The 25866-nt window shown below is 44.2% G+C and overlaps 1 protein-coding gene across 2 annotated transcripts in view; it reads right to left on the reverse strand.

Moving 5' to 3' along the window:
* The window catches only part of LOC105474219 (NCK associated protein 1 like), a 53059-nt gene that overhangs the window by 5610 nt on the left and 21583 nt on the right, over positions 1-25866 (reverse strand). For both annotated transcript variants that reach the window (XM_011728708.3, XM_011728707.3), the window contains 17 exons: positions 25558-25639; positions 25318-25376; positions 24959-25104; positions 23180-23312; positions 22757-22876; positions 20447-20592; positions 20031-20162; positions 16939-17157; positions 15300-15430; positions 11036-11133; positions 10813-10906; positions 10574-10656; positions 10156-10236; positions 7218-7311; positions 6191-6307; positions 5078-5187; positions 3163-3252 (listed from right to left, as the gene is read on the reverse strand). In XM_011728708.3, coding sequence (XP_011727010.1) covers positions 3163-3252; positions 5078-5187; positions 6191-6307; positions 7218-7311; positions 10156-10236; positions 10574-10656; positions 10813-10906; positions 11036-11133; positions 15300-15430; positions 16939-17157; positions 20031-20162; positions 20447-20592; positions 22757-22876; positions 23180-23312; positions 24959-25104; positions 25318-25376; positions 25558-25639 — 1935 coding nt within the window. The remainder of the gene's footprint in view (positions 1-3162; positions 3253-5077; positions 5188-6190; positions 6308-7217; positions 7312-10155; positions 10237-10573; positions 10657-10812; positions 10907-11035; positions 11134-15299; positions 15431-16938; positions 17158-20030; positions 20163-20446; positions 20593-22756; positions 22877-23179; positions 23313-24958; positions 25105-25317; positions 25377-25557; positions 25640-25866) is intronic.

Consider the following 25866-nt stretch of genomic DNA (forward strand, 5'->3'; position numbering starts at 1 on the left):
CCTGGAATTCACACGGGTCCTCTTGCGTTGGGCCTCAGTCTCCTCCCTCCCTCAGTACGGTGCTTGGGGAACAGTAAGGATGCTGCATAAAGAAGCAGGCATGATTAATTAGTTTAATTAGAAGCCCGCATGCTGTGGTAATCCCAGCAGCCCCCACAGCCAAGCAGGAAGATAGATCAAGATGCCTGGGTAAGAATGACAGTGGGGGTGAGGGTGAAGAGGGGAGGTGGGTGGACAGGGCATGTTCATGAAGAGCAGCATAGCCTAGTGTTGGACTGGAGGGTCCCCATCCCTGAGGAAGGGACAGGGTGTATTTTCTTCAGTGCCTTCCTTATCCAAGAGGTAATGAGACTAAAAACACACTCTGGAGAGGTGTCCCATATCCTCTGGCAATTCACACAGATGGGTTCTCCACAATATATCTGGTACTCCAAGTCCTGAAAATTCACTAAGGAAAGAGAATCTACCATATCTACTCTAACGTGTTTCTCTCTCTGAAGTCCTTTCAAGTTTTAAAATGTGTAAGATTTTCCTGTTCTCAAACACATGCACACACAACAGCTGCAAAAGAGCAGAAACTGCAGGCTGAAGGAAGGGAAATCTGCTGGTAAAACTGTAGCCCTGATGACAGGTTAAATATCAAAGAATTTCTTACTAGGCAAGACTTTCAAACACTCAGCCGGGAAAGAGATGAGCTGTCTTCTCCAAGGTGCTACCCTCAGGTACAGGGAAATGAATAATGACTTCAAGTGAATCCACTGGCCCAAGACTTTCTATTCTCCATGAAGCACAAGAAAATAACAGGGCTCCCAAGTAACAGAAGTTTACGGGAGTGGAAACAGCCCTAGAGTGATGACCAAGAAACTTGGGTTCTAGTCCCAAATCTGCCATCTATTTTAGGGGAGACCTTGATTGTCATCTTTCCCTCCCTATTCCTCAGTTTGCTCATCTATGACTTATAAGTACTGGACTAATTGCCAGGATCTGGCCTGGTTCTGGCATCTAGGATTCCATGATTCTATAAGAGCCGTGTCTTTCCCCAGGAAACCTGTACCAGGAACAGACTGGCAACACTGAGGCGTGGCCCAGGCTTGACAGCCAAAACAGACCCTGGGGACAGAAGTGCTGGCCAGAATTTGAGGCTACATGAGTAGCCTCTCAACTCAGAATACAGCTCCTTCGCCTTCAGTCATTTCTAGTTTCTCAATGGAAACATTTGCATTTAAATTGCTTTGCAGCAACTAGTCCCTCTAGTTTCCCCCTCCAACAAAAAGTGCCGGATCCTAGCTCTGTTCCTGTCACTCTGTTGGCCTCATTGGAAGGCCACAGGGGCAAACACTTCCCACATTTTGGGGTGTTGGAAGGGGTCTAAGCAGAAGGAGGTAAGAATACAGGGGGGTAATACAGAATCACCTCCAACCTGACAGGGGTGAAAACTACCTGAGGAAGTGAAGAGTCATGCCAAAATCATCCAGAACCTAAAATGAGCAGCAGACAGTGGGAACTAACATTTGCTCAGCATCTACTACGTACTAGGGACTTTCACACATATCTTATGAATTCTAACCACTCTACCACAAGGATTATTACCCACTTTTATGGACAGAGAGCTGAAGTCTCAGAAGGACTCATTGCCTTGCCAAGGCCAAGCTGCTGCTCTATGTATTGTGCCCCACAGAGCCCACCACCACGGGCACTGCCCTCACTCTGCCCTCATCTACCTCCTCTGCCCTCCTGCCTCACCACACACATCCCACACAAACACATCCACCCCCATGTCCATTCTCCTCTCTATCATAATCCTTAACCAGCCCAGCCTAGGCCTTTTTCTAGCTGGAGAAACTAAGGCATAAATACCACTCAGTGCCTGTGTATTTCAAGGAGACCTGGAGGAGTCCCAGGAATCCCTGGCCCCTAGCATTTCTGGGCCTGGGACAAGAATACAGATGGAGGTCCACGTATCATATGACTAATTAAACCAAGCTAATTAACTAGTATATTCTAGCTTTCAACCTTCACAATGCTCCTTTGTAGTCTTATGGAAGCCCAGGTTTGAATTAAGAATTTTTGGACTCCTCCAAGTTCTGCACCAAAACAGGGTGAAGGGAAAAAACAAGCTCCCAGCCCAGTCCCTCTTCTCCTCCCGCCCTCAGTTAGAGGGATTTTGTGTGTACTTGTAGACTTCCTTATCTGCATATCTAAACTCCAGCCATATGTCCCTTGGGCACTAGAGATACATCCACCAGTAGGACGGTCCGCCTCAGTAGGAAGAAGTTTAACACAGGCCCTACAAGTGGGCTGAAGCTGCTTAGCAAAGTATTCTGGGGCCCCAGATACCTCTCGTATGGGCCTCAAGGTGGCGTACAGGCTCTACCCCTTCCCTTTGGCCAGAGGAGGGCCCCAGAATACTCTACTAGAGGAGGGCCCAAGGAGGGCCTTTCAAACACTGGGCCCAGGGCAAGAGCCCTTCCTGTCCATATCTAAGTGCATTACTAACATGGAGAATCAGAGCAAAAGAGTGAGTAAGAGTGTTGAAAAGGGAAACAGGGTCACGAGGAAAAAAACTTTCAAAGTTAACTGAGTCAGAGTTCCCAAAACTTTCTCCCAGAGTAGAGAGAAGCCCACAGCTTGGGAAGCAAGAAGAGACAGCAGGAACTGCCTGATTCACGGCCCACCAGGCTCCCTGCCTTACAGCTTTTTAGCTAAAATCCTTTCCCTGCTCTGAGCTCCCACCCCTCAACCTCTGAGTTCAGCTCTGTGTTATCCAGCACTCTTTTCATAGTACTCTTAAAGACAAGAAAGGCAGGGGTAGAAAATTGTCCAGTGAAACCAAACTTGTACTGGACAGGTAATTACCAAAAAGGGGCATAGCCGCCGTACCAGGTCAGACTCAGGAACATTGCAGGACACGGGCCCAGCCAGCTTAGGGGCCAGGAAGGCCCTGTCTTGCAGAAGTCCTTGAAGACTCTACTCTGGCATTATAGGACAAGTTTAGAATGTTAACCAGAATGTGAGAACTAGACTCAGAGGGTTATGCAGAATTAAGTCCTTCGTTAATGCTTTTGGGTGACGACAAGGGCAAGGATGCAAAGACCCTGAAGAGGAGTCTCCCTCTGGCCCTTCCACTCCCTGTTCTCAGACCAGCTGAAATAAGATACATACCAAGCGCATGAGCAGAGAAATGGATTCGCGATTTCTGGTTTTAAGCTTGTCAGTCTCCTGGCCCAGCTGCAAGAGGCTGACAGAGGCCACCTGTAAGGGAATTTGTAAAGCAGATTTTTTATAAAGGTCAGTATCAAACAGCCTCAGGCTGCAGGAAGTTAAGAAAAGATCAAGGAGGAGAGTTAAGAAGTGCTAGAATATTCCTGAAGACTCAGGGTGAAAAAGTGGCAAATCTCCTAGGTTTCAGAGATACATGCTGCCTGTAAGCCAGCCTGGATCTCATGGACCTCCCAGTACAGACAACAGGTTGCCAGGAGTGCTAGGGGGAGAGATTGCAAGGGGTAAGGAAACAACGTAGAGCAAAGGCAGGTGATGTATGTCAGGAGATTAACCTATCTCTTCCTAGGCAGCCTCCAGACACCACTGTCATCAGGCTGTTTACAACTGACTCCCCGTTTGACTAGAGGCAGTGTTGAGCCTCTGATTTAGACACAGCGCTCATGGTACTCTCCAGTCAACTCCCAAATGGCTGTCATCTCCATCATCCCCAAACCCCCAGCGGGTCAAAGAAGAAACATGATTCATTGTATCACAGGCCCAGGTGACCTGCATTTAGCAAACAAAGAGGATAAAAGGGAAGGCAAGGGCAGGGGGATTCCCTTCTCACCCCTTCTCAGAGATCTGGTGTGAATCCTCTTTGCATTTAAGATGCTCAGAGCCAGGTCTATCTGGTTGGGTGCCTCAGCTTAAATAGAGACACTCTAACCAAGCTTATGATCCCTGACATGCACTTCTCAGGATGAGGGTATAATTCCTGAGAGAACAATATGATCTGCTGTGGCCATTGTAAGAACCAGACAGAGGCCCTGGTTCTTACAATGGGGCCATACTTTGCAAGAAATAAGCTCTCTGTTACTGAGAATGCTCAAGCAGGCAGAGGGGAATGGACCATGTATCAGAAGTATATGAACAAAATTCCTCCATGGAGGATGCAGAATGGAAAATTCTAGGGCCTATTCTATTCTGAGTTTTCCCAGAGGTAAAACTAAGATCCATGGTGAGAGTTACAGGGAGTCAAATTTTGGCTAAAATTTTTAACATTTTTTTCAAAGAAACTGGATATGACCTACAGTGGAATCTGCTGCCTAATTTTAAGTTCCAGGCCCTAGAAATCTAGACCATTGGTTCTAGTGAGATCCCCAGACAAGCACCATCAAGATTACCTGGGAACAGAAATGCATATTATTCAACCCCACCCTAATCTACTAAATTAGAAACTCTCCAGGTGATTCTGATATACATTAAAGTTTGAAAAGTAGTCATTGACCATTTGTCCGTACAGACTTAGAAAGGGCCTTAGAGATTATAAGACTCAGTGACTCTACAACTTTAATGCGCATTTGATCTCCCAGAGGCCTTATTAAAAACACAGAGGCCTAGACTCACCCTACAATATTCTAACTCAGTAGGTCTGGTGTAAAGATCAGGAATCTGTATTTTAACAAGCTCCCCAGGATATTCTGATGCACACCAAGGTGCATGCATTCGGTTTAATCTGAATTCAGGGGTTCAGTTTAATCTTCCTGTTTTATTTATGAAAAAACCGAGGCCCCAAAAGCTTGGCACTTCAGAGGTCACACAACTACTTAATGGCAGATCCAAAACTAGAACTCAGATTTCCTGACTCTTTGTCCAATGATCTTTCCAAATATTCAAGCAGAGGCTGAAACACCAGCTGTTAGGAAATTTAGAAGAAACCCTTGCCTTTCATATAGTAGATTCTCATTCTTTACTGAATGAATTAGATGGGAAGTTAGACTCAAAAGCCCGTTCAACGATAATTGTCTACAGATTTAAGTCAAACCAGTTCCAGCCCTTTGCAGTCTTCCCTTCTTTATAACCTAGACCCACTCACCACCAGAAATTCCTTGAGGTGAGTTTCAATGTTCTTGTTGTACAGCGTGAAGAGGGCAGCAGACACCTGGATGATGGCTTTGGTCAAGCAATGAATATTGTTGTTGTAACCTAGGTTATTATTTATACAGATGGAGAGAAACAAAAGGAAATGACAAAGTAAGTCACTCCAGGATGACCCAAACTGGTAATTTCTCATGTTATCAGGCTAAGCCACCAGTATTTGACACCAAAAGGATGAGAAGGCATTTTGGGATTAGAGGCATGATATTCCTATGAAATCTTATTGAAATCTAATTATGCATAGTTCATTCTCTCATTCTCAAGTGTGGTGTTCTGTTTTGTTTTGTTTCGTTTTGTTTTTAAGGGTAGGGGGTGTGTTTTTTTCCTTTTTTTTAAAGACAGGATCTTGGCCAGGCGCAGTGGCTCACACCTGTAATCCCGGCACTTTGGGAGGCCGAGGCGGGTGGATCTCCTGAGGTCGGGAGTTCGAGACCAGCCTGACCAACACGGAGAAACCCCGTCTCTACTAAAAATACAAAATTAGCCTGGCATAGTGTCGCATGTCTGTAATCCCAGCTGCTTGGGAAGCTGAGGCAAGAGAATTGCTGGAACCTGGGAGGCAGAGATTGCAGTGAGCCAAGATCGCGCCATTGCACTCCAGCCTGGGCAACAAGAGCAAAAACTCCGTCTCGGGTGGAAAAAAAAAGGGTCTTGCTCTGTCATCATGCTGGAGTGCAGTGGTGCAATCATGGGTCACTGCATCTTTGACCTCTTGGGTTCAAGCCATCCTCTTACCTCAGCCTCCCAGGTAGCTGGGACTACAGGCCACCATGCCTGGCTAGTTTATTTATTTTTGTAGAGACAGGGTTTCATCACATTGCCTAGGCTGGTCTTGAACTCATGGGCTCAAGTGATCTACCCACCTCACCTTGGCCTCCCAAAGTGCTAGGATTATAGGCGTGAGCCACCGTGCCCAGCCTTCAAGTGCTTTTTGAAATAGAACTTTACACCCAAGTCAGAAACCTATATTTTCCAGTGTCTCTGTCTCCTCTCTCTATCCCAGGACACTAACTTGAATAGCACTGGTCTCTCAAACCTACCCCTTACTTACCATCCTTCTCAATGCTATAAAAGGAAGAAGGGTCAGTGGCAAGGAATGGGAGGGAAACTGCCAGAAAGATCAAGAGCAGGCAGGCCACCTTATATTCCTCCTCAGGAGATGAAGTATCTGGTGAGAGGGAAAAAGGAAAAGAGGAAAAATGAATAAGGTCAGTAAACAGGAGTTATCTGTTACAGGGGTCCTACTTCACAGAATTGCTGTGAGGATCACACGAGAAAATATCTATGAAAGCACTTTATAAAGCCCTATGGGCAAGTTATTACTTAATTTTCCTGAAGAAACAGGACTAGCATCCACCTACAGTGAGCGGCCTGAGTCCAGTCCTGGAGGCCTCCCTGGTGACAGGGCAGAACTTTCAGCCAAGGGCTCTGCTGATGTACAATGCAACCCTAGGATGCCTGTCCACTGCCTGATGGAGTGGAGAGGCAGGAAGAAGAGGAAAGATTCTCGCCCACCTTGAGAGAAGAAGAAGGGTAAGTCTGGCCATTTTGAAAGGCCTTAATCCTAGCCCCTTGGTTCATCCTGTTCTGAGTGTGTATAGGTATGAATGCAATCAGAGGAAATGTGTAATGGAAAATATAAGTGTCAAGTGTGACATGGGAAGAAATTAACAGCGTCAAGTTGATTATGTGGAGGGAGAAAGCACAAAATCACTATGGGGAACTTGGGTGCTATACCACACAACTCACTATTTTGTATTGTTCTCTCATTGTTTCATTTGCATTAATCTTATTTTCCCAACCAGATAGTAAATGCCTTTGAGCACTTGCTGAGCACCAAGCAGACTCTCACTTAGTGCTTTTTAGCTGATTGGTAGATCAACTAGTTGAAACCTGAGGATAAATCTAAATTGACTATGTAAGTATTTTCTGAAGGTTAGGGTCCTTCCTTCGCTCTCAGCTTATATCCTCTGAATATATAATCTCAAATAAAGCCTTCTTTGACATTGACATTTTTCCAACCAAAATAAGGCCCAAGCCCTCCTTTCCCAAATCATGCCCCCTTTCCCCAATCTTACCAGCTTTCAGATTAGCAATGGCAGCCACCAAGGCTGGGTCAATGTCACAGCCCACACCTGCAGCAGATGCCAGCTCAAAGATACTCAGGGTCACCTGGAGAGAAGAAAACAGCATTCTAAAGAGGATTCGCAGGACATAACAGCTTGACAGAGGAATGCGTAGCCAGGACTTCTTAATCACAGGTTTGATTTTTTTAAAAGATACTTTTATATATACGTAGAGAAAGAGAGAGAGAGTCTCACTATGTTGTCCAGGCTGGTCTCAAACTCCTGGGCTCAAGAAATCCTCCTGCCTGAGCCTCCCAAAGTGCTAGGATTACAGGCATGAGCCACAATGCCTAGCTAATCACAGATTTTAAACTTTCTGGTTTATTATAATCTTTTCTATATATTCCCTTCATAGCTCTCCCTATCCTACAGGGGCGAAAAAAAAAAAAACCTTTAGGACACCCCATAGTACAAATTTACTTTTTCAACTTCATTTTCCTAAATACTTCCTTCATTCGGTGCCATCAGGATAATTTATTCACTGTCCCCAAACTACAACTTCCTCTCCCATACTCTGATTCAGGTGCTTCCCTCTTTCGAGGGTCCTTTTCTCTCCTCTATTTATATATATATATATATATATATGTTACATCCATCCCTTAGATCTCATCTTCTCTGTCAAGCCCTACCTGATTACTTCAGCCCAAACCCAGCTCTTCCCTCCTTAACGTCGGTACCACTGACTTAGCATTGATCACACACAGCATCTGGTGTTAGTTATCTTTTTAGATAGAATGCAAGACTCATCTCCTTATCTCCCCAAATAGATAGTTTTTTAAAACCTCATGGCATAGTGAAGGAAGAAAAAAGCTTTGGAGTGAGAGAGATCTGGGTTCAAGTCCTAGCAACACCACTTATTAAGTGTGTGACCTTGACTAAAAGTTACTTAACCTCTTTGATCCCTCGTTTTCCCATCTATAAAACTGGCATAACATTTACCTTACATAGTTGTTGTGAAGATTAAATTAGACCACACGTGTAAAGCATCGACCCAAGTGACTAACAGAGGAAATGTGATGCCTTTCCATCCTCTTCCTTTATCTTAAAGCCAGGAGTTTTGCATTTCTCTTTATCTTCTCTAGTGTTTAACATAATGCTGAGCACATAGAAGGCATTCAATAAAGATTGATTGATTGATACCCGAATCTCTCATTGTACTTACAGTCAGGTTCCCAGGACACAGCCCCAAGCCCCTACTCCCATACTAAGTCTCTAGACCTCTTTTTAGATGTAAAAAAAAATGTTTTCTGAAAGAACAAGGATAATTGTTTTAATACTGGACAACTAACTATCTCATGCAAGTAATTCCACAGACTGGCCAGAGGGATGGCTCATGAAGGTGGGCGGATCACTTGAGTCCAGGAGTTGGAGAAAAGCCTGGCCAACCTGGTGAAACCCTGTCTTTACTAAAAATACAAAAATTCGCCAGGTGTGGTGGCATGAACCTGTAGTTCCAGGAGGAACTTGGGAGGCTGATGCATGAGAATTGCCTGAACCAGGAGGTAGAGGTTGCAGTGAGCTGAGATCCCACCACTGCACTCCAGCCTGGGCAACACAGCGAGACTCTGTCTCAAGAAAAAAAAAAAAGAATCCCACAGACATAACAACATACACACACTTTGCCTGTGGTACTGACACAGAAGCCAAATCTTTGCCACCTTCTGTTCTGCCCTTATTTAAATCCCCTACTGCCTAAATGACCATTTGTGGAACCATGGCCTCGGAGATAAGGAACCTGGTTCATGAGGTTTTCTGGGGGAAGAAAGGGATGGTTGAAGGGATTTTATTTTTTCTTCTTCTAATCTTCTTGCTCCTCTGAGGCAGTAACAGCATCTCTGATGGACAGGCCATCCTCCCTCTCTGCCCCTACCTGCTTATTTTCACAGGCAGGCAGAGCCTAAAGATTGGAACTACCCAGGAGATATCAGCTAGACAAGCTCCTGACAGCCTAGAGCATTTGGACCAACATCAGCAGCTGCCAGAAATCCAGGCTCAGCTTAAAATCAAAGATCTTTCAAGAGGGGCAGCTCTCCCAGTGAAACACTGCCCCCATAGTCACTTGCCCCTCATGATTTTGGGACGATATAGGGGGAAATTTCACAATTCTTTCGATCTCAAAGTAAGGAAGATTTTCTTAACACATAACTTTAATTCTTCCTGCTAACCAGTTTCCTCTTTTCACAGACCACTCTCCGTTAAAGGAATCAATTATAAGAGAAGGAGCCTGCCCTATGCATTTGAAGGATTCTATTCCTAGGCTTTAGCTGTATTTCCTGCCATAGCATACTTCTTAGTTCCAGATGATTCAAAAGACAAGATGACTCAAAAGTGGGAGATGGGTGGGAAATGGATGCTTAACTTATATTGCCTGCGGAAGCCCTTCTTCCTCTCACCATCTCCTGTAGTAAATGGGGGTCTGAGACAGGTGATACAGACATAGAGGAACCAGAAAGCTTAACAATGGGAGGAAAAGAAAAGACTGAGGGCAGGCAGGGTGGGTAGGAATGAAAGGAACAAATCTTCCTACAAACAGTACCTAACCTCAAGACTAAAGAGCGGACTCGTTTGCACGTAGTTTACCTAATTTGCACAGTGCTCATGTCAGGTGAAAACCTACAGATACTACCCCAGGTCTTACCCCTTCCCCTCCAGTAATGTCTCCCCAACCCTCACAGTGTCTCCCAGCCTCCCACTTCTCTCCATCCCCCTACGTCTTACCAGCTCTGCTCTTTCTCTCCAAGAATATTCATCTGACCAGTTTTCCTACTCGAACCCTCGCCCTTATCCCTGTGGTATTCTTCAGAACGCGCTCTCCCTTACAAGATCCTAGCTACCTCCTCTTCAACAACAAAAGTCTCCTAATTAGATTCTACTTTGCACTCCCCCATACCTTGATGTCTGTGTCTGGAGTGACAAACTCCTTCAAGCACTCAATGGGACCCATAAGAAATGGGCAGTGGGAGGAGAAAACCTGAAGGAAAGAGAAGATAAATGAGTCCACAAGACCATGACCAGTGCCTTCAAAAATAGGTAGAAATTAAAAAAAGGAGGGGCACTCAACTTACATAAGAACCTAGCCAGCTTTCCAAGCCATCCCTCTCCTTATGCCTCTAGGTTTCCTAAGCTCATTTATTCCCAGGGATCTTCTAGGATCTCTGCCAAATTACGCTCCCTCTTCTCAATGCTCACCAACCCCTTCTGAAGCAGAAGTTAAAACTGATTCCTGCAATACTTCCACAATTTCTCACACAAATCCTACCCGCAGAGGTATCTGTTACTCTGTGACAGACCCCTCCCCACCAACTCACCTCCCGAAGTCCCTCTTGGGCCATGGCCCTGAAACTGAGGATAACCCCAATGATGGTCATGCGCTTTAGCACATTTTCAGCCCCTGAGGAGAAAGAAGGGTGTTAGAAAAGAGAATTTAGGACATTGGTGATGGTTTTGATTCTACAGACCCAGCCTAGCCTCCAGATTCCTGAAAACCCCTGCCATCTGCGATGTGATTCCACAGCTTCTTCTCACTGTAGGGGAAGAGGACGCTTACCTGTCAGCTGGGGCAGCAGAGAAGCCATCAAGTCCGGCTTGCTAAAGTTGGATCTGATCTGAACAAGTATGTCCATGTTTTCCACCACCAGCTTCTGCAGCCCAGGAACACAGAGACATTAAGCAGGAAAAGAAGAGACCAATGTTACATCTCCCCCCACGCCCAGTCTCCTATACCCACCCTCTTGTAGGACCTTTTTCCCAGGGGCTTGTTTCCATAGTACCTTCAGCTCCACAATCTGAGAGGTCACATGCCACATCAGGTTTTCACTCAGGAACTTCATGCCATAGGGGCCCAGGAGTTCAGCCAAGGCCCGCATCTCTGGAACAGAGTTAGAGAGGCCCCAGATGGGACTCAGAAGGCACTGGAGTATTTGTACAACAGCTATAGGGTAATTTGAACATTTAAAATGTTTTCCAGCTGGGAAAATTGGCTAGCCATAAGTAGAAAGCTGAAACTGGATCCTTTCCTTACTCCTTATACAAAAATTAATTCAAGATGGATTAGAGACTTAAATGTTAGACCTAATACCATAAAAACCCTAGAAGAAAACCTAGGTAATACCATTCAGGACATAGGCATGGGCAAGGACTTCATGTCTAAAACACCAAAAGCAACGGCAACAAAAGCCAAAATTGACAAATGGGATCTAATTAAACTAAAGAGCTTCTGCACAGCAAAAGAAACTACCATCAGAGTGAACAGGCAACCTACAGAATGGGAGAACATTTTTGCAATCTACTCATCTGACAAAGGGCTAATATCCAGAACCTACAAAGAACTCAAACAAATTTACAAGAAAAAACAAACAACCCCATCAAAAAGTGGGCAAAGGATATGAACAGACATTTCTCAAAAGAAGACATTCATACAGCCAAGACACATGAAAAAATGCTCATCATCACTGGCCATCAGAGAAATGCAAATCAAAACCACAATGAGATACCATCTCAAACCAGTTAGAATGGCAATCATTAAAAAGTCAGGAAACAACAGGTGCTGGAGAGGATGTGGAGAAATAGGAACACTTTTACACTGTTGGTGGGATTGTAAACTAGTTCAACCATTATGGAAAACAGTATGGCAATTCCTCAAGGATCTAGAACTAGAAGTACCATATGACCCAGCCATCCCATTACTGGGTATATACCCAAATGATTATAAATCATGCTGCTATAAAGACACATACACACGTATGTTTATTGCGGCACTATTCACAATAGCAAAGACTTGGAATCAACCCAAATGTCCATCAGTGACAGACTGGATTAAGAAAATGTGGCACATATACACCATGGAATACTATGCAGCCATAAAAAAGGATGAGTTTGTGTCCTTTGTAGGGACATGGATGCAGCTGGAAACCATCATTCTCAGCAAACTATCACAAGAACAGAAAACCAAACACCGCATGTTCTCACTCATAGGTGGGAACTGAGCAATGAGATCACTTGGACTCGGGAAGGGGAACATCACACACCGGGGCCTATCATGGGGAGGGGGGAGGGATTGCATTGGGAGTTATACCTGATGTAAATGATGAGTTGATGGGTGCTGACGAGTTGATGGGTGCAGCACACCAACATGGCACAAGTATACATATGTAACAAACCTGTACGTTATGCACATGTACCCTAGAACTTAAAGTATAATAATAATAATAATAATTAATTAATTAATTAATTAATAAAATGTTTTCCAGCAAGAAAAGAAAATGAGGAGTCAAGGAGCAAAAATGGCCTAAAATCCTACATTCAACTGCCAAGTCTGGCAAGTCCATGGGACATTTACCCTCTCTCCACCGGTACTCACACCAAGGCTTACCACAAATGATAACTAATTACTTCACTTTCCTATGAGAATCTACACTTTCCCACGTCCCTTTACATGACACTTGGGTTTTACTCTTGCTGTACTAGCTATACTAGTTTTATTAGATGTAAGACCTTAAGTCATTGAACCTCTCTGAGCCTGGTTTACTTCTCTGTAAAATGAGGATATGAATATCTGCCATGAACAACTAACAGAATTGATGTGAGAGTAAATAAGATACATTATAAAAACTTTGGAAAATATATGGATAAGGGATTATTATGATGATGTTATGAGTCCTCTGAAGCATGTGGCATAGGAAAGATCATCATGGTTTTACAGACAAGGGTGTTAAGTGCTTGTCCAAGGCCACTTAACCACATCAGGGGCTGGTACTGGAAGCCTAGTGCAATGTCTTACTGCCCCTTACTGCATCCCAGCAGATACAACTATTTCCTCATCTAAGATCTGATGTTTTTTGTATGTTTTCCCCTTTACTTCCCTTACTTAGTGTCGCACTGTCCAAATTTCCTCTCCTTGAGCTACCTTTTCTCTTTTCATAATCAACACACATCCCCCAGAGTCTCAGTTCTTTATTCCTTTAAATCCTTCTTTTCTCTAGTCAGTCCCAGTGCTTTATCCCTTGCCACCCAGCCTGCTCTGGCCCTTTGTGAATTAAATAAAACCTGCCTGGGGAAATCCCATGGTAGAAACACTAGTGACAAATCCAGATAGGCAGGAGCTCTAGCTATGATCTCTGGCTATGGGTCATCCCAGCAGGGAAAACCATGAAAGACCAGAAGTAACAACAACAAGAGATCAGTAGAAGAAAGGCAAGTTTAATATTGCTCATAAGAGTTCAGAGAGAAATCGAAGTCAAGGCTCCACACTCAAGTCTTTCAAGGCAGGACCGGTGATCTCCACCTCCATCAATGACAGAGGAAACGGAACTGGTCACAGCCACTGACACAGAGCCTTGTCCACCATAGATATTAGACATTTTTAGAGTCAACCTGTTTTAATAGGAAGAACTGAGCTGAGAACTATGAAGGGATTTCCTGGCCAATCAACTTGGATAATGCCACAATGGCTGACAGAGAGCAATAAGAGCTGAATCGCCCTCTGGAGCTGATGGAGAGGTGACACACTGATCTACCAGTTTGGATCTGCCAAAGCTCCTTACTCCAGTATTCTCTACCCTCAGCTAGCAACCCTAGGGCATCCTTCTCTTTCCATCTATCTATTTTTGCAGTAGCATTGCCCCATCACTATGGCAACCCAGGGAAATTGGGGTGGGGGTGGTAGAAGGGGGAATCAGCATTACCTCCTGCTGCTTGTCATTTGTCAGCAAGACCTAAAGCTGATTTTAGAGGCTGCCTACAGTTTGTGGGTAGAGTTGATGAGAAGGGGACATCTGAAACCTGCAGCAGGTAAAGCGTAGGGTCAGCTTACTGATGGAGGCGGGATGATGGGAAGGAGGCAGAACTGGAAAACAGAACTGTGTACTTTGGCTTTCTTAGCACCCCCCAAAGAAGAAGACCAGAGAGGACAGCATCACTGGAACATCTTCTCCCTGTCCCAGATACTACACAGCATCCCTGATTTATATGGAGGTGAGAGGAAGGAGAAAGAAGTAGGATAGTTCATGAATTACTTGGTAGAAACAAATCTATTAAAAAGGATCTGTATGGTTTCAAACCCTCTTGAGAAAGGGAACGGCTTCCCATCTCATTCACTACACACTCCTTACCTGCCTCCCCCTGAGACACAAAAGCACTTCTAGACACTGGAAGGCAGCACTGTACAGCGCTTAAGCCCCCAGGTCCTGGAGTTTGACTGCCTGGAGTTGAACTCCCAGTCCTACTATTTATGAATGTGTGGACTTAGGCAAGTTCCTTAAACTCTCTGTGTCCCAGTGTCCTCATCTGAAAAATGGGAATAAGTGTATCTATTGTACCTCAAGGCTGTTATGAGGATTAATTGAGTTAATATGCATAAACACTTAGAACTTAGCCCACAATAAATGCCATGTATCATCTCATCATCGTTATTATTAAACATCAGCAATTCAAACACTGACTAAAACTCTAAAATGTATCCCTAAAGAATAAGATGTTGGCTGGGCGCAGTGGCTCATGCCTGTAATCCCAGAACTTTGGGAGGCTGAGGCGGGCAGATCATGAGGTCAGGAAATCAAGACCATCCTGGCTAACATGGTGAAAACCCATCTCTACTGAAAAAATATATATGTAAAAAATTAGCTGGGTATGGTGGCAGGTGCCTGTATTCCCAGCTATTCGGGAGGCTGAGGCAGGAGAATCGCTTGAACCTGGGAGGCGGAGGTTGCAGTGAGCCAAGATCATGCCACTGCACTCCACCCTGGGCGACAGAGCAAGACTCCATCTCAAAAAAAAAAAAGAAGAAGAAGAAGAAGAAGAACATGTCATGACAGCAGACCACTGTTTAATAATTCCAAACAGGAGAATGTCCTTCTTACACTTTATCCCTTACCCTTTACTATTAGGTTGGTGCAAAAGTAATTTTTGCAATTACTTTTCACTGCAAAAACCACAGTTACTTTTGCATCAACCTAAATACATGTCCTAGTCTTTTATTCTCTGTGCATTGAAGGAAGGGCTCAGCTCCTTGAAAAGAAGACCAAGCCCTGGGCTCACCAGAGATGTCAGAGAACTCCTCTGCACTGAAGTTCTGCTCCCCTTCTCTGGGCAGGCTGACGAAGGCTTGCATGGCTGGGGAGAAGATGATGGTCCCACTGCTTGCCTGTCTAAGCAGACTTTCCAGGTACCTACAGGGTTGGCCAAGAAAGCACAGATTAGGGTCCAATCCCCTCTCCCTACCACCACTCCCTACTACTACCACTGAGCTCAGAAAGAAAAACTCTGCAAAAGACTGGGGTAGGGAGAAGAAACTCAAAGATGATGGTACAGTGTTCTAATTAACACCCCAAGCTGTTGGATCGAAAACAACTGGCAGTACTGGAATTCCACTTCACCTCTAACCTAGAGGGTATTTTGCTATACTGTCAAGCACAATAGCATGCACTCCCTTCCCTCAACCACTGCTCTTTCCAACAGCCGTATTCCCCTCACCCTTACCCTCTGTCAGGTAAGACAGGCTCAACCTGGCAAGAAAAAAAGTCACTACTTAATTATACTCCTTTGAAATATACTCTCAAACCTCCTGGGCAAAGAGGTACCCTGTGAGCACAGGTCATCAGTCTTCAAATAGTTCCTCCTGACCTCTAGGCAAACTTAAAGGAGCTGGGCTACAGCCAATGTGGGTACAGGAGGGCTTCACCAACACACCTCTTCCAGGCACTTGCTGTGGGTCTGTATCTAACAGACATCACAAGCTAACCGCCAGTGGGCCAAACCCAGTCGAACTTTTTTTTTTTTCCTTTGAATTTATGCTGAAAACAGTTGACAGGGGAAGAGGGGTTGAATCACCTTCTCTGGTATCTGTGGAAAATTCTTTGTCAAAATTTTGAAACAGATTTTTGTGTAAAAAATAGGGATTTAGCAGGGCAGCAATCAGGTGGAGCTGAGTGGTGGCCGTCCCCTTTAGAGGGGTTATTCCCTCTCCAACTCCTCAAAGTCACGCCTGGCCCACGTGGCACATCCGTTTACCTTTCCTGCCTGGCCCCAGTTGGCATGCGCATTTGCAAACTTGTGTCCCCTTGTTCTAGGGGGTTCTTCTTTGCAGCCCGTCGCCTACTGAGCTGATTTTGGGTTAAGAGCGCCACCCAGTGGCTTGGGGAGGTAGGAATCCAGCTCCTTTCCTTAACATGTCAAAGGAAACATGCTGATTCCCACGTTCTCCAGTTGCCGGGAGGAGGCCCCCTTCTCTAGTGAGAACAGCAGTCACATCTGGGGACGAGGAGACGTTCCAGAGAGATGGTAGTAGGCAGATGATTTTCAGAAAGAGAAGTGAGGGCAAAAAGAGAAATAAGAGAACTTTGGAAAGAGGAAGAGAGATCACTTGAAACTGAAACAGTAAGAATCCAAAAAAGAAAGGTTAAGAACTGGATATTAGAGGAAAAAGGTCAAATAACTTCAGGGTAAGCCGAAGGATGTTCCAGTGAAGGTGAAAAGGAAACTTCGTGGTGGACAGAAGGGGATCTGGGCTTGTCTCAAGTTGTCTCAAGCTATTGCTCCATTCCTCAAGGAGAAGCAACCCTCCATTTAGGGGTCTATGACCCTGGGAGCTAAAATGCTCAGGCCCTGAGGTCCTACTGTGTAAAGGAAAAAGTGTCAACACAAAGTAAGGCAGGGGGAAAGCCTAAGCAATATTGACCAGTTTGTGTAGAGAGTGGTGATTGTCTGCTCCCCGCAGGAATCCAGTGGTTGTGTCTGCTGCAGGAGGGCGTTGCGGATGACTCTGGAAGCATCTGCACCCAAAAACTGGGCCAGTGACTGTATGAAACCAATGTATGCTTTGACTCCTGCCAACAGCTCAGAAGGCCGTACGATCTCCTGGGTCGTGGCGTTGTAGCCAGCCAGCCACACAATGGCTCTAGATGATTAAAAAAAAAAAATTAGAATTACAATCATAATGATAAATACAGTAACAATTGTTGAGTGTATATTGTCTTTCAGGTGCTGTGCTAGGATTTTACTACACATATTATCTCATTTAAACCTCATAGCAACCTAATGAGCTAGGGACAGTTATTATCCTCATTTTTATAGATGAGGAAACTGAGACACAGAGATAATAAATCATTGCTGAAGACCACACAGCTGGCAGTGGCCGAGCTGGGACTTGATTCCAGTAACATTTGATCCGTAATTACTATGCTTTTCTTCCTCCTCTGGAGAAATAGTTCAGGTAGTAAAAGACCTGGGCTCTCTAATTCCATCTAACTCTACCTGAGAGTTCACACCCTCTGCATTCTCAGTGCCAGTATTTATCTTTTCTCCTTGAAAAGAATTAGTTCTAATCACTGTCAGAAATAGAAAAACATGCTTAGAAATCCTTGGAAGTATATTATAATCCCGAGTAGCCATGGCATGCCAGGGCTGAATAGAGATCATGCGTGGCTGGCATGCAGCTATAGGCAACATTAGAGAGGGAAGAATAACCATCCACACTATATTATTGTAGGGGCACACCAGCAAGACCCCTCACCACTGGACCCCCAACTCCTTTCAAAATACCTTCCCCAGGTATCTGAGATTTCACAATTAGAGTCAGTCCTCTGACTAAGGACTTTTTCCTTGTTAAAATGTGAACCACAGAGGAAAGAGGTAGTTTTTTGTTTGTTTCGTGTTTTTTGGCAAAATGCTTATGGCAGGGGAGATGATGGGAAAGGGGGGGCTGGTCTGTTCCACAAATGAAAGGGAAAAGACTCTCAAGTACCACTTGAGGGAAAAATAATACAGAAGGGACAGACTAAGGGAAAGGCTAATCTAATTTAGAGTTAACACTGAGGCCAAACCTCTAGGCCAACGGTAGGGCATTGGGAACAATGATGTCAGTGAAGCAAGTATCAGAGATTATCGGGTAAAACTTGAATATCACACTCATGCTGCTCTAGGGCATGGAAACCACCACCAGCATCTGAAGGCTTGCACATGGGCCATTATCAAACTGTCATCTTCCTGACACTGTGTATGCAACTGAGACACTTTCTTCCTTATAGTTAATGTGTATGTAATGAAAACAAACTAATTTAACTTCACCCAAGCAAAAACCTAACTGAAAAACAAATTTGCTTCTCTGACAATCAAAACATAGACTCATAACTGGTTTCCCTGCTTCTGTCCTTGCCCCCACTAATGCAGCCAGAGTAAAATACTAGTCAAGTCTAATTATTACAGCTTTGCACAAAACCTGCCAAGGCTCCCCATCTCCCATCTCACTCAGAATAAAAGCCGAAGTCCTTACAATGACATGTAAGCGCATATACAATCTGTGACTTTTCTGACCTCCCTCACGTCACATCCTACCAGTCTCTCCCAGGCTCATAGTACTGCAGACACACTCTCTTCCTCCATGTCCACTGAACCTAGAAGACATGTTCAAACCTCAGAGCCTTCGCACTTGCTGTTTCCTCTACCTAGAATGCTCTTTCCCCAGTAGTCACATGCCTGGCTTTCTCAGTGTCCTCACAGGTTTACTCAAATGTTACTTTCTCAAGGAGGCCTTTCCTGGCCACTCCATCTAAAACTGCAACACCCACTTCTGCCACCACCACCACCACCACCACCAGCACACATACTTCCTATCTCCCTTTCCCACTTTATTTTTATTTATTTATTTATTTTTCTTTTGAGAGGGAGTCTCGCTCTGTCGCCCAGGCTGGAGGGCAGTGGCCGGATCTCAGCTCACTGCAAGCTCCACCTCCCAGGTTTACGCCATTCTCCTGCCTCAGCCTCCCGAGTAGCTGGGACTACAGATGCCCGCCACGTCGCCCGGCTAGTTTTTTGTATTTTTTTTAGTAGAGACGGGGTTTCACCGTGTTAACCAGGATGGTCTTGATCTCCTGACCTCGTGATCCGCCCGTCTCGGCCTCCCAAAGTGCTGGATTACAGGCTTGAGCCACCACGCCCGGCCTCCCGCTTTATTTTTCTGCTTGGCCCTTATCACTACCTAATCTACTATGTATTCTGCTTTCTTATTTTGTTTATCTATCTTCCCCACTAGAAGTAAGCATGGAGGCAGAGGTTTTGATTTGTTTCATATATTGCTGTATAAACAGCTTTTAGAATACTGCTGACACACAGCAGGTGTTCAATAAATATTTGTTGAATGAATGAATAAGCTACACTCTCCAAAACAAAACACAGAAGGGTTGAAGCTTATTCATAATAATTCTTCCTCCCATTCGCCTACTTGCGGACTGTAGTGCCCAATTCCAGTGTAAGGGGTGTGCCTCTTACTTTCCGGGGCAATGGAGTGAGGGTCAAAGTGGAGGCAAGGGATGTATTTTATTAAAGCCTAACATATGTCAGGAACTTTGCAAATCTCAATTACGGGTAATTCTCAATTATCCATAAGTAAGGTAAATACCACTATCCTTGCTTTACAAGGAAGGAAACTGGTCAAATAAGTTGGATGATCTGCTCCAATGTCTTAGCTAATGACCAGGTTGTCAACGCAGGTCTGCTCACTGCAAAGGCCTTGCTCATTCTACTAAACCAGTGGTTTCGATTCTGGGTGTTCATCAAAACCACCTATAGAGGTTTGGGGTTCCTTTTGTTTGCTTTTAATAGAGATGCTTGGAACCTATGCTAGACTGACTGCATCAGCATCTCCACCGTGTAGCATGACCACCAGGATGAATGTAACGGGACCCAACTTTGAGCACCCCCACACTACACATAGAGGTAGATGGTACAGTATGAGGACTACCGTCCAAACAGAGGGCAAGGAAAGAGTGATACCTGTTGAGTCTGGCCTCCAGGTGGCTGCTGAGGTACTCAGAAGGGAAGAGAGTATGTTCAAACACAGAGAAACTGTATACATGATTCATTGTCAGTGCCAGTTCTGTCAAGTTTAGGTGTAGCTTGTCCATGCTAGAAAGTAAAATGAGCCTGGATTACAGGTCTGGCACTGTCTGCTAATGTCTAGGAAGGACGTGTTGGGCTCATGACCCAGTTTCTAGGGATACTCAGCCTAGAAGAGTACACATTGATGTAGACCTCAAAGGCAAAGGAGGAAATTCACATTGAAGTGCTTTTCTGTGCCCCTCATTCCCCACCACGACTTGCGCTCTTTTTTTCTGTGTCACCTTCCCTCTTTCCTTTCCTGCCTTCTTTGATGCAGTACCCAGCTGGCCGTCTAGGGCCCAGGTCCTCACTTGGTAACAATGCTGCGGTTCTTTCGGTGACTCTCAGCTCCTGGCTTGTCCCTCTCAGGCTCTCCTTTCCTGGGAGTCTGCCTCTGCTTCACGGTTTTCTTGTTCTTGGCTTTGCTGATTGTAGTGGCACAGTGCTTAGGTAGGAGCTTCAGAAACAAACACAGGTACATGGAGAAAGGAGATTTGTTGCTAAAACGGCGTCTGACAGTTATAAAAAAGTTGTTGTCCATTGTTGTCTGTTATTTTATTTTTCTGCCTTCCTCTCTCTTTCCTTCCACGCATCTCTTTCTTTAATGGGGGCCTATTCAGAATGGGCTTACCCCTTTCAGTTTTCATAAATATTTCTGCGTGTACAGGCTCTAAGTCTCAAGATGGCAGTGTCTTTCAGGGATCAGAGCCTCAGTCCCATACCCACATCCTGAGAGAGCCTTTCTTAATGGAAAAACTCAAGTATAAAGAACAAGATCTAAAAGTCCCACTCAATTGTGCTTTGCAGGGTCTTCCAACATAGGAAAACAGTTATTTTTTTACTAGATGGAACAATCATCTCACGTGCTACATCCCTTCCTATTCTATCTCATGAGACAATTACCCACACCACCACAGCTCTCCAAAGATTTGGAGTTCACAATGTGGCCAGCATTGTCTTTCCACTTTTTTTTAATATCATATTTCTTGCTAATTAGCTTAAACATCAACCCGGCATCTCTTGTCTTCACTCAGACATCCCACTCAGACATCTCCTTCAAAGTGACTGGAATTCTCTCCATTTACTCTAGAGCTGCTGAGCATGAGCAGGTCATATCTGGAAGCTCCTCAGCTGAAATCACTCTGAGAGCAGCATAAGAGCCACACGAGGAAACCAGTTTTGTTACTTTATAGTCACGCCTTCTTTTTTTAAATCCAAACTCTTGGCTGTTTCAAAAAAATCAAGTCCACCTTGATGGAAAAAGATGTGTCAACCCTGAGATTATGCAAAAGATTATCTGTCTGTAGTAGATTCTGAAAGCAGTTCCAAAATATGTAATTCCACTAGTAATGGCAATGCCACTAATTATTTACTCAGAATGTTAACTTTAGAAAGCCTATACTCATTTAGTTGCAAAAGTTCTGGTATGTGTGAACATTACTCATGTCATGTTTTAGTCATCCCTGAGACAGCACTGAGCAAATCTTTTTACCAGTGTTCTTGCATGTAGCAGTTATTCATATTGACTGATGATCTCTTCTTGGCTTTCTCAGCCTTCTGGCTGAGATTAAGCATATTGAGTGATGAATATACCTGCAATTGTACTCATTTGCATATCTTCTTGCATTAATTATTTAAATTTCTTTCGAGCATGTATTTATACTCCCTTTTCTCTTAAACTGGGACATTTCTCAAGGGCAGGAATTGTGTACCTTCCTTCTGGGTCCCCACCCAAAAACCCAGCACAGGGCTTTGTGCTCAGTAAGTTCCAACTAATATAACAGGTAACATTTATTGAGTGCTGTATATCAAATATTAAATGTATTCTATTTAATCCTTATGACACTTCCATGAAGAAAGTATTTTTATCCCCATTGTATGTAATTTTCATATGAAAAATAAAAAGGTTAAGTAATAATGTAACTGTGCATCTGTATACACACACACACACACACACACACACACACACACATACACACTCCCCTATACCAAGCCTGACTCAAACCCAGGAAAGGTGGGTAGTCTGGAAAACCCAAAAGACTCCAGGGTAACAGCAAAACAAGTTTCTCATTTTCAAATTTTCTGAAATTTAGGTTGAACTAATTATGACGAGGTGCTAAGAGTCAGTCAAGGGAGGAGAGGTGAAAAATAAGAAGAAAAAGGCAAGAAAGCAGCCTTGAAGATAAACACAGAAGAGGTGCCTCAAAATGTCCAGATAGCCACAGATTAGGATGCAGATAGACAGAAAGATGAGACAAGACAGGTGACCTGGGGGCCACTGTCCTTAGTATGTGTACTCAGGGCAAAGAGAGGAGGGGAAGTAAATTAGAAAGTTAACTCATCTCTCAGAACTCTTCAAGTGAGAGCACAGATTTCGTTAGAGTACAGCTGTTCAAATAAGAGTATTTTCAGACACCTCCATCCAGTCCTAAGGGAGGAAAGAATGAAGGGACTACACTAAGAAAAGAATTCTGCCATAAACTCAAGTACAGAAAGGCCCTAGCCGTACTTGAGAGAAAGAGTTACTGAGCTTGGCATCTGAGAGGGAAACAAAGTTAGATAGAGGAGAAGGCGCTGAGGGCCGGCAGAGGGGAGAGTGCAACAGAGAAGGCTGAGCCTACCTGCTCGCTCAGGTTTCGCTGCTCCGCACAGATCTCCAGGACGCAATTGCTGGTCTGCTTGGCCAACTCTTCCAGGAAGCAGTTGCAGTGGTGAAGACCATGGTTCTTCAGGTGGGGGTACTATGGGAAAGAGGGACCAAAGAAGAGACTGTCATCACCAGGATGGCCACTTCTTCCTCACAATACTGCTCTCGTCCCTTGCCTGAATCTTACAGAAGATTCTTACCCATTCCTACAGAAGAAGAAACTGAGGCCCAGAGACAGGATACATTCTACATCAAGCTGAGATATTTAGGGACTTATATCATACATCTATGTTTATACGGTTTCTGGGACCAAAATCAATCCTTGGAACTGTGTTTTCAGTGATAAGGATGAGATGTGACTAGAAAGAGGACAGGGTCTGGAGTTCAGGATACCTACCTCCTCTGGGCACATCTCATGAGTGCAGTGGACAAAGTGAGCACAAATCAGGGGGAAAGCAATGGCATAACGCAACATGGTAGGTTCCTCCAAGGTCATGGCAAACATCTTCTCAAAGATACGGAGATGAAAGCTGCAGAGAAACGGGAAGACTTTAAATCAGGGTTTAGTCCTGTTATTAAAGTGGTGAGTAAAAAGTAAAGGAAAAGAAAAATAGAGTTTAAGAGCTAGTCCCTTTGAGGCGGAGAGAATGTTCATTCTTTCGAAAAACATTTACCGATATCTACCACTCCCTGCTTAATTTCCCTACCCTTAAGATAGAAGGGAACCCAAGAAACTTAATCCTTCCAGACTTTTATAAAGGACCCCAGGCAAGTTTAACGATAATCTTCTTCCCTTTCTTTGCACAAAATTTGCTATTCCTCCCTTAGAACCTTGGCATGATTTGGGCCATTCCCCCTAATTTGGAAGTCCTTCAGTAGTGTTAATTCACATTTCTCCCAAAATTTAACACTCAGGCTCCAGAAAATCTTCTCAAATTAATCCCATGAGACTGATCTTTCCTCAACCCATGTCCTCTCAACTTCATGTACTCTTTTACACTTTCTTACATTTGCAAGTATTATGTTGATGTCCTTTTCACATACAGGTATTATATCTTTCCCGACCTCATTGCTTACAGAAGGCAGAGGCAACACATGGTGTTTCCACTTGTTTGTTTGATCCTTCAAAGTGTGGAATTGTATACAACGGTGATCGCCTAAAAACGTCAAGTGCTATCTAAGGAAGACAAACTCATTCAGCTCATTCTCCAAAGGCCCTATTCTCTAGGCCTCTCAATTATTTTCACTCCTGTCCACTAAAACTCAAAGTTTTTCCTGTCACTTTTAAATCACAATGTTCCTAGAGTAAAAAAAACAAAACTGAAGAAGTTTCCAAAGAGAGGAGACTGAAACTAGACATGTGGGCTAACTACCCCAGAGAAGGGAAGACTATGTAAAATCCGAATGGCTTTCCACAAAAGAACAAAAGGGAATACAAAACAAAAGGGAATCAACTTCAAATTCCTAAAAAGCTGACACAAGTGAGCTGTGGAGTTTGAGCATCTTAAGGAGATCTCAAAAAAAGTGACACTTTCCAATTGTCTAGGGGAATTACAGTCCTCCACAGAGGCCAGGCAAGAGAGCAAATGAATTGATAAAGAGCTCTAGTTCAAGCTTGGTGGGTCTTGCCTGTAATCACAGCTACTCAGGAGGTTAAGGGAAGAGGATTGCTTGAGGCCAGGAGTTCAAGACCAGCCTGGGCAACATAGTGAGACCTGTCTCAAAAAAAATAAAATAAAATAAAATAACCTTGGCCGGGCGCGGTGGCTCAAGCCTGTAATCCCAGCACTTTGGGAGACTAAGACGGGCGGATCACGAGGTCAGGAGATCGAGACCATCCTGGGTAACACAGTGAAACCCCGTCTCTACTAAAAATACAAAAACTTAGCCGGGCGAGGTGGCAGGCGCCTGTAGTCCCAGCTACTCGGGAGGCTGAGGCAGGAGAATGGCGTGAACCCGGGAGGCGGAGCTTGCAGTGAGCTGAGATCCGGCCACTGCACTCCAGCCTGGGTGACAGAGCGAGACTCCGTCTCAAAAAAAAATAAATAAATAAATAAAATAAAATAAAATAAAATAACCTTAAAAAAATTTCCTTGAAGTAAGTGGCATAATGGAGAAAAAAATGAAAAAAGGAAACAATAAAACTTTTTAAAGAGAGCTCTGAACCAAGACATACCAGAAAGTAGACAGATCAGAAGTTTCCACCAGTAGTTTTTCTACTGAGTCCAGCATTCGGGAGTGGAAGACAATGAGGTTCATCACCTTGGCTAAGTCAGGGTTCTCATGCAGGTGCAGTGGGGCCTTAGCCACGCTAGTGTATGCCTGCAGTTGGAGTTGGGAAAGGGTGGAGAAAAATAAGATGAATGAAAAGGGCCCCAGCCTTGGAATTACAGTTTGGCCTGAGTATGTCTTGTCCAATTAGCAGTTTTCAAAGTTGACTCACTCCATAAAGCAAATTTAGGAGACAAAAAGAGAAGAGATTGTGGGGGAGGAAGAATCTGAGGATGGGAATCTTTCACAGGAACAGATCATTACCTGTAGGCGGAACCAGTCCAGCCTCAATCCTGAGAATTCAAATTTCTCTCCATTATCAACTGCAAGAAAAACAGAAGTATAAAAGGAAACAGTAAACAGCACACCAATATCCAACTGCACAGAATGGTAGATCCTCTTCAAAGATATCTTGTCCTACTTCCTGGCTCAAAGATCAATATTTCCAGATAAAAGATGTTCATCCTCACATATGTCCTGCCTCCCCCACCTCCCTCCAGTTACCTTGTTTGAGATTCAGAGAGGAGAGGGTACTGACGAATGAGGACATGATGACGGACTCCTCCTCTGGACACACAGACAAGTTCTAAAAGAGGAGCTGCAGTTATTGTCAAGTGGGCATAGGTTCCCTAGGACAGAAACTAGGACCATGAGGCTCAATCAGTGTATGAAGGTAGAAAGAATTGCTAAGTGCCAAAAACAGAGAGAAAAAGCCAAGCAAGAGATGGAGGAAACTTCCTGGGTTCCCTGACACTCTAACACCCAGTTTCTTTTTATTTTTCTCTCCTATTTCTATGTAGTTTCACTTAGTGG

This window comes from Macaca nemestrina, chromosome 10 (genome assembly GCF_043159975.1).
Source record: "Macaca nemestrina isolate mMacNem1 chromosome 10, mMacNem.hap1, whole genome shotgun sequence".
In the NCBI taxonomy this organism is placed as follows: Eukaryota; Metazoa; Chordata; class Mammalia; order Primates; family Cercopithecidae; genus Macaca; species Macaca nemestrina.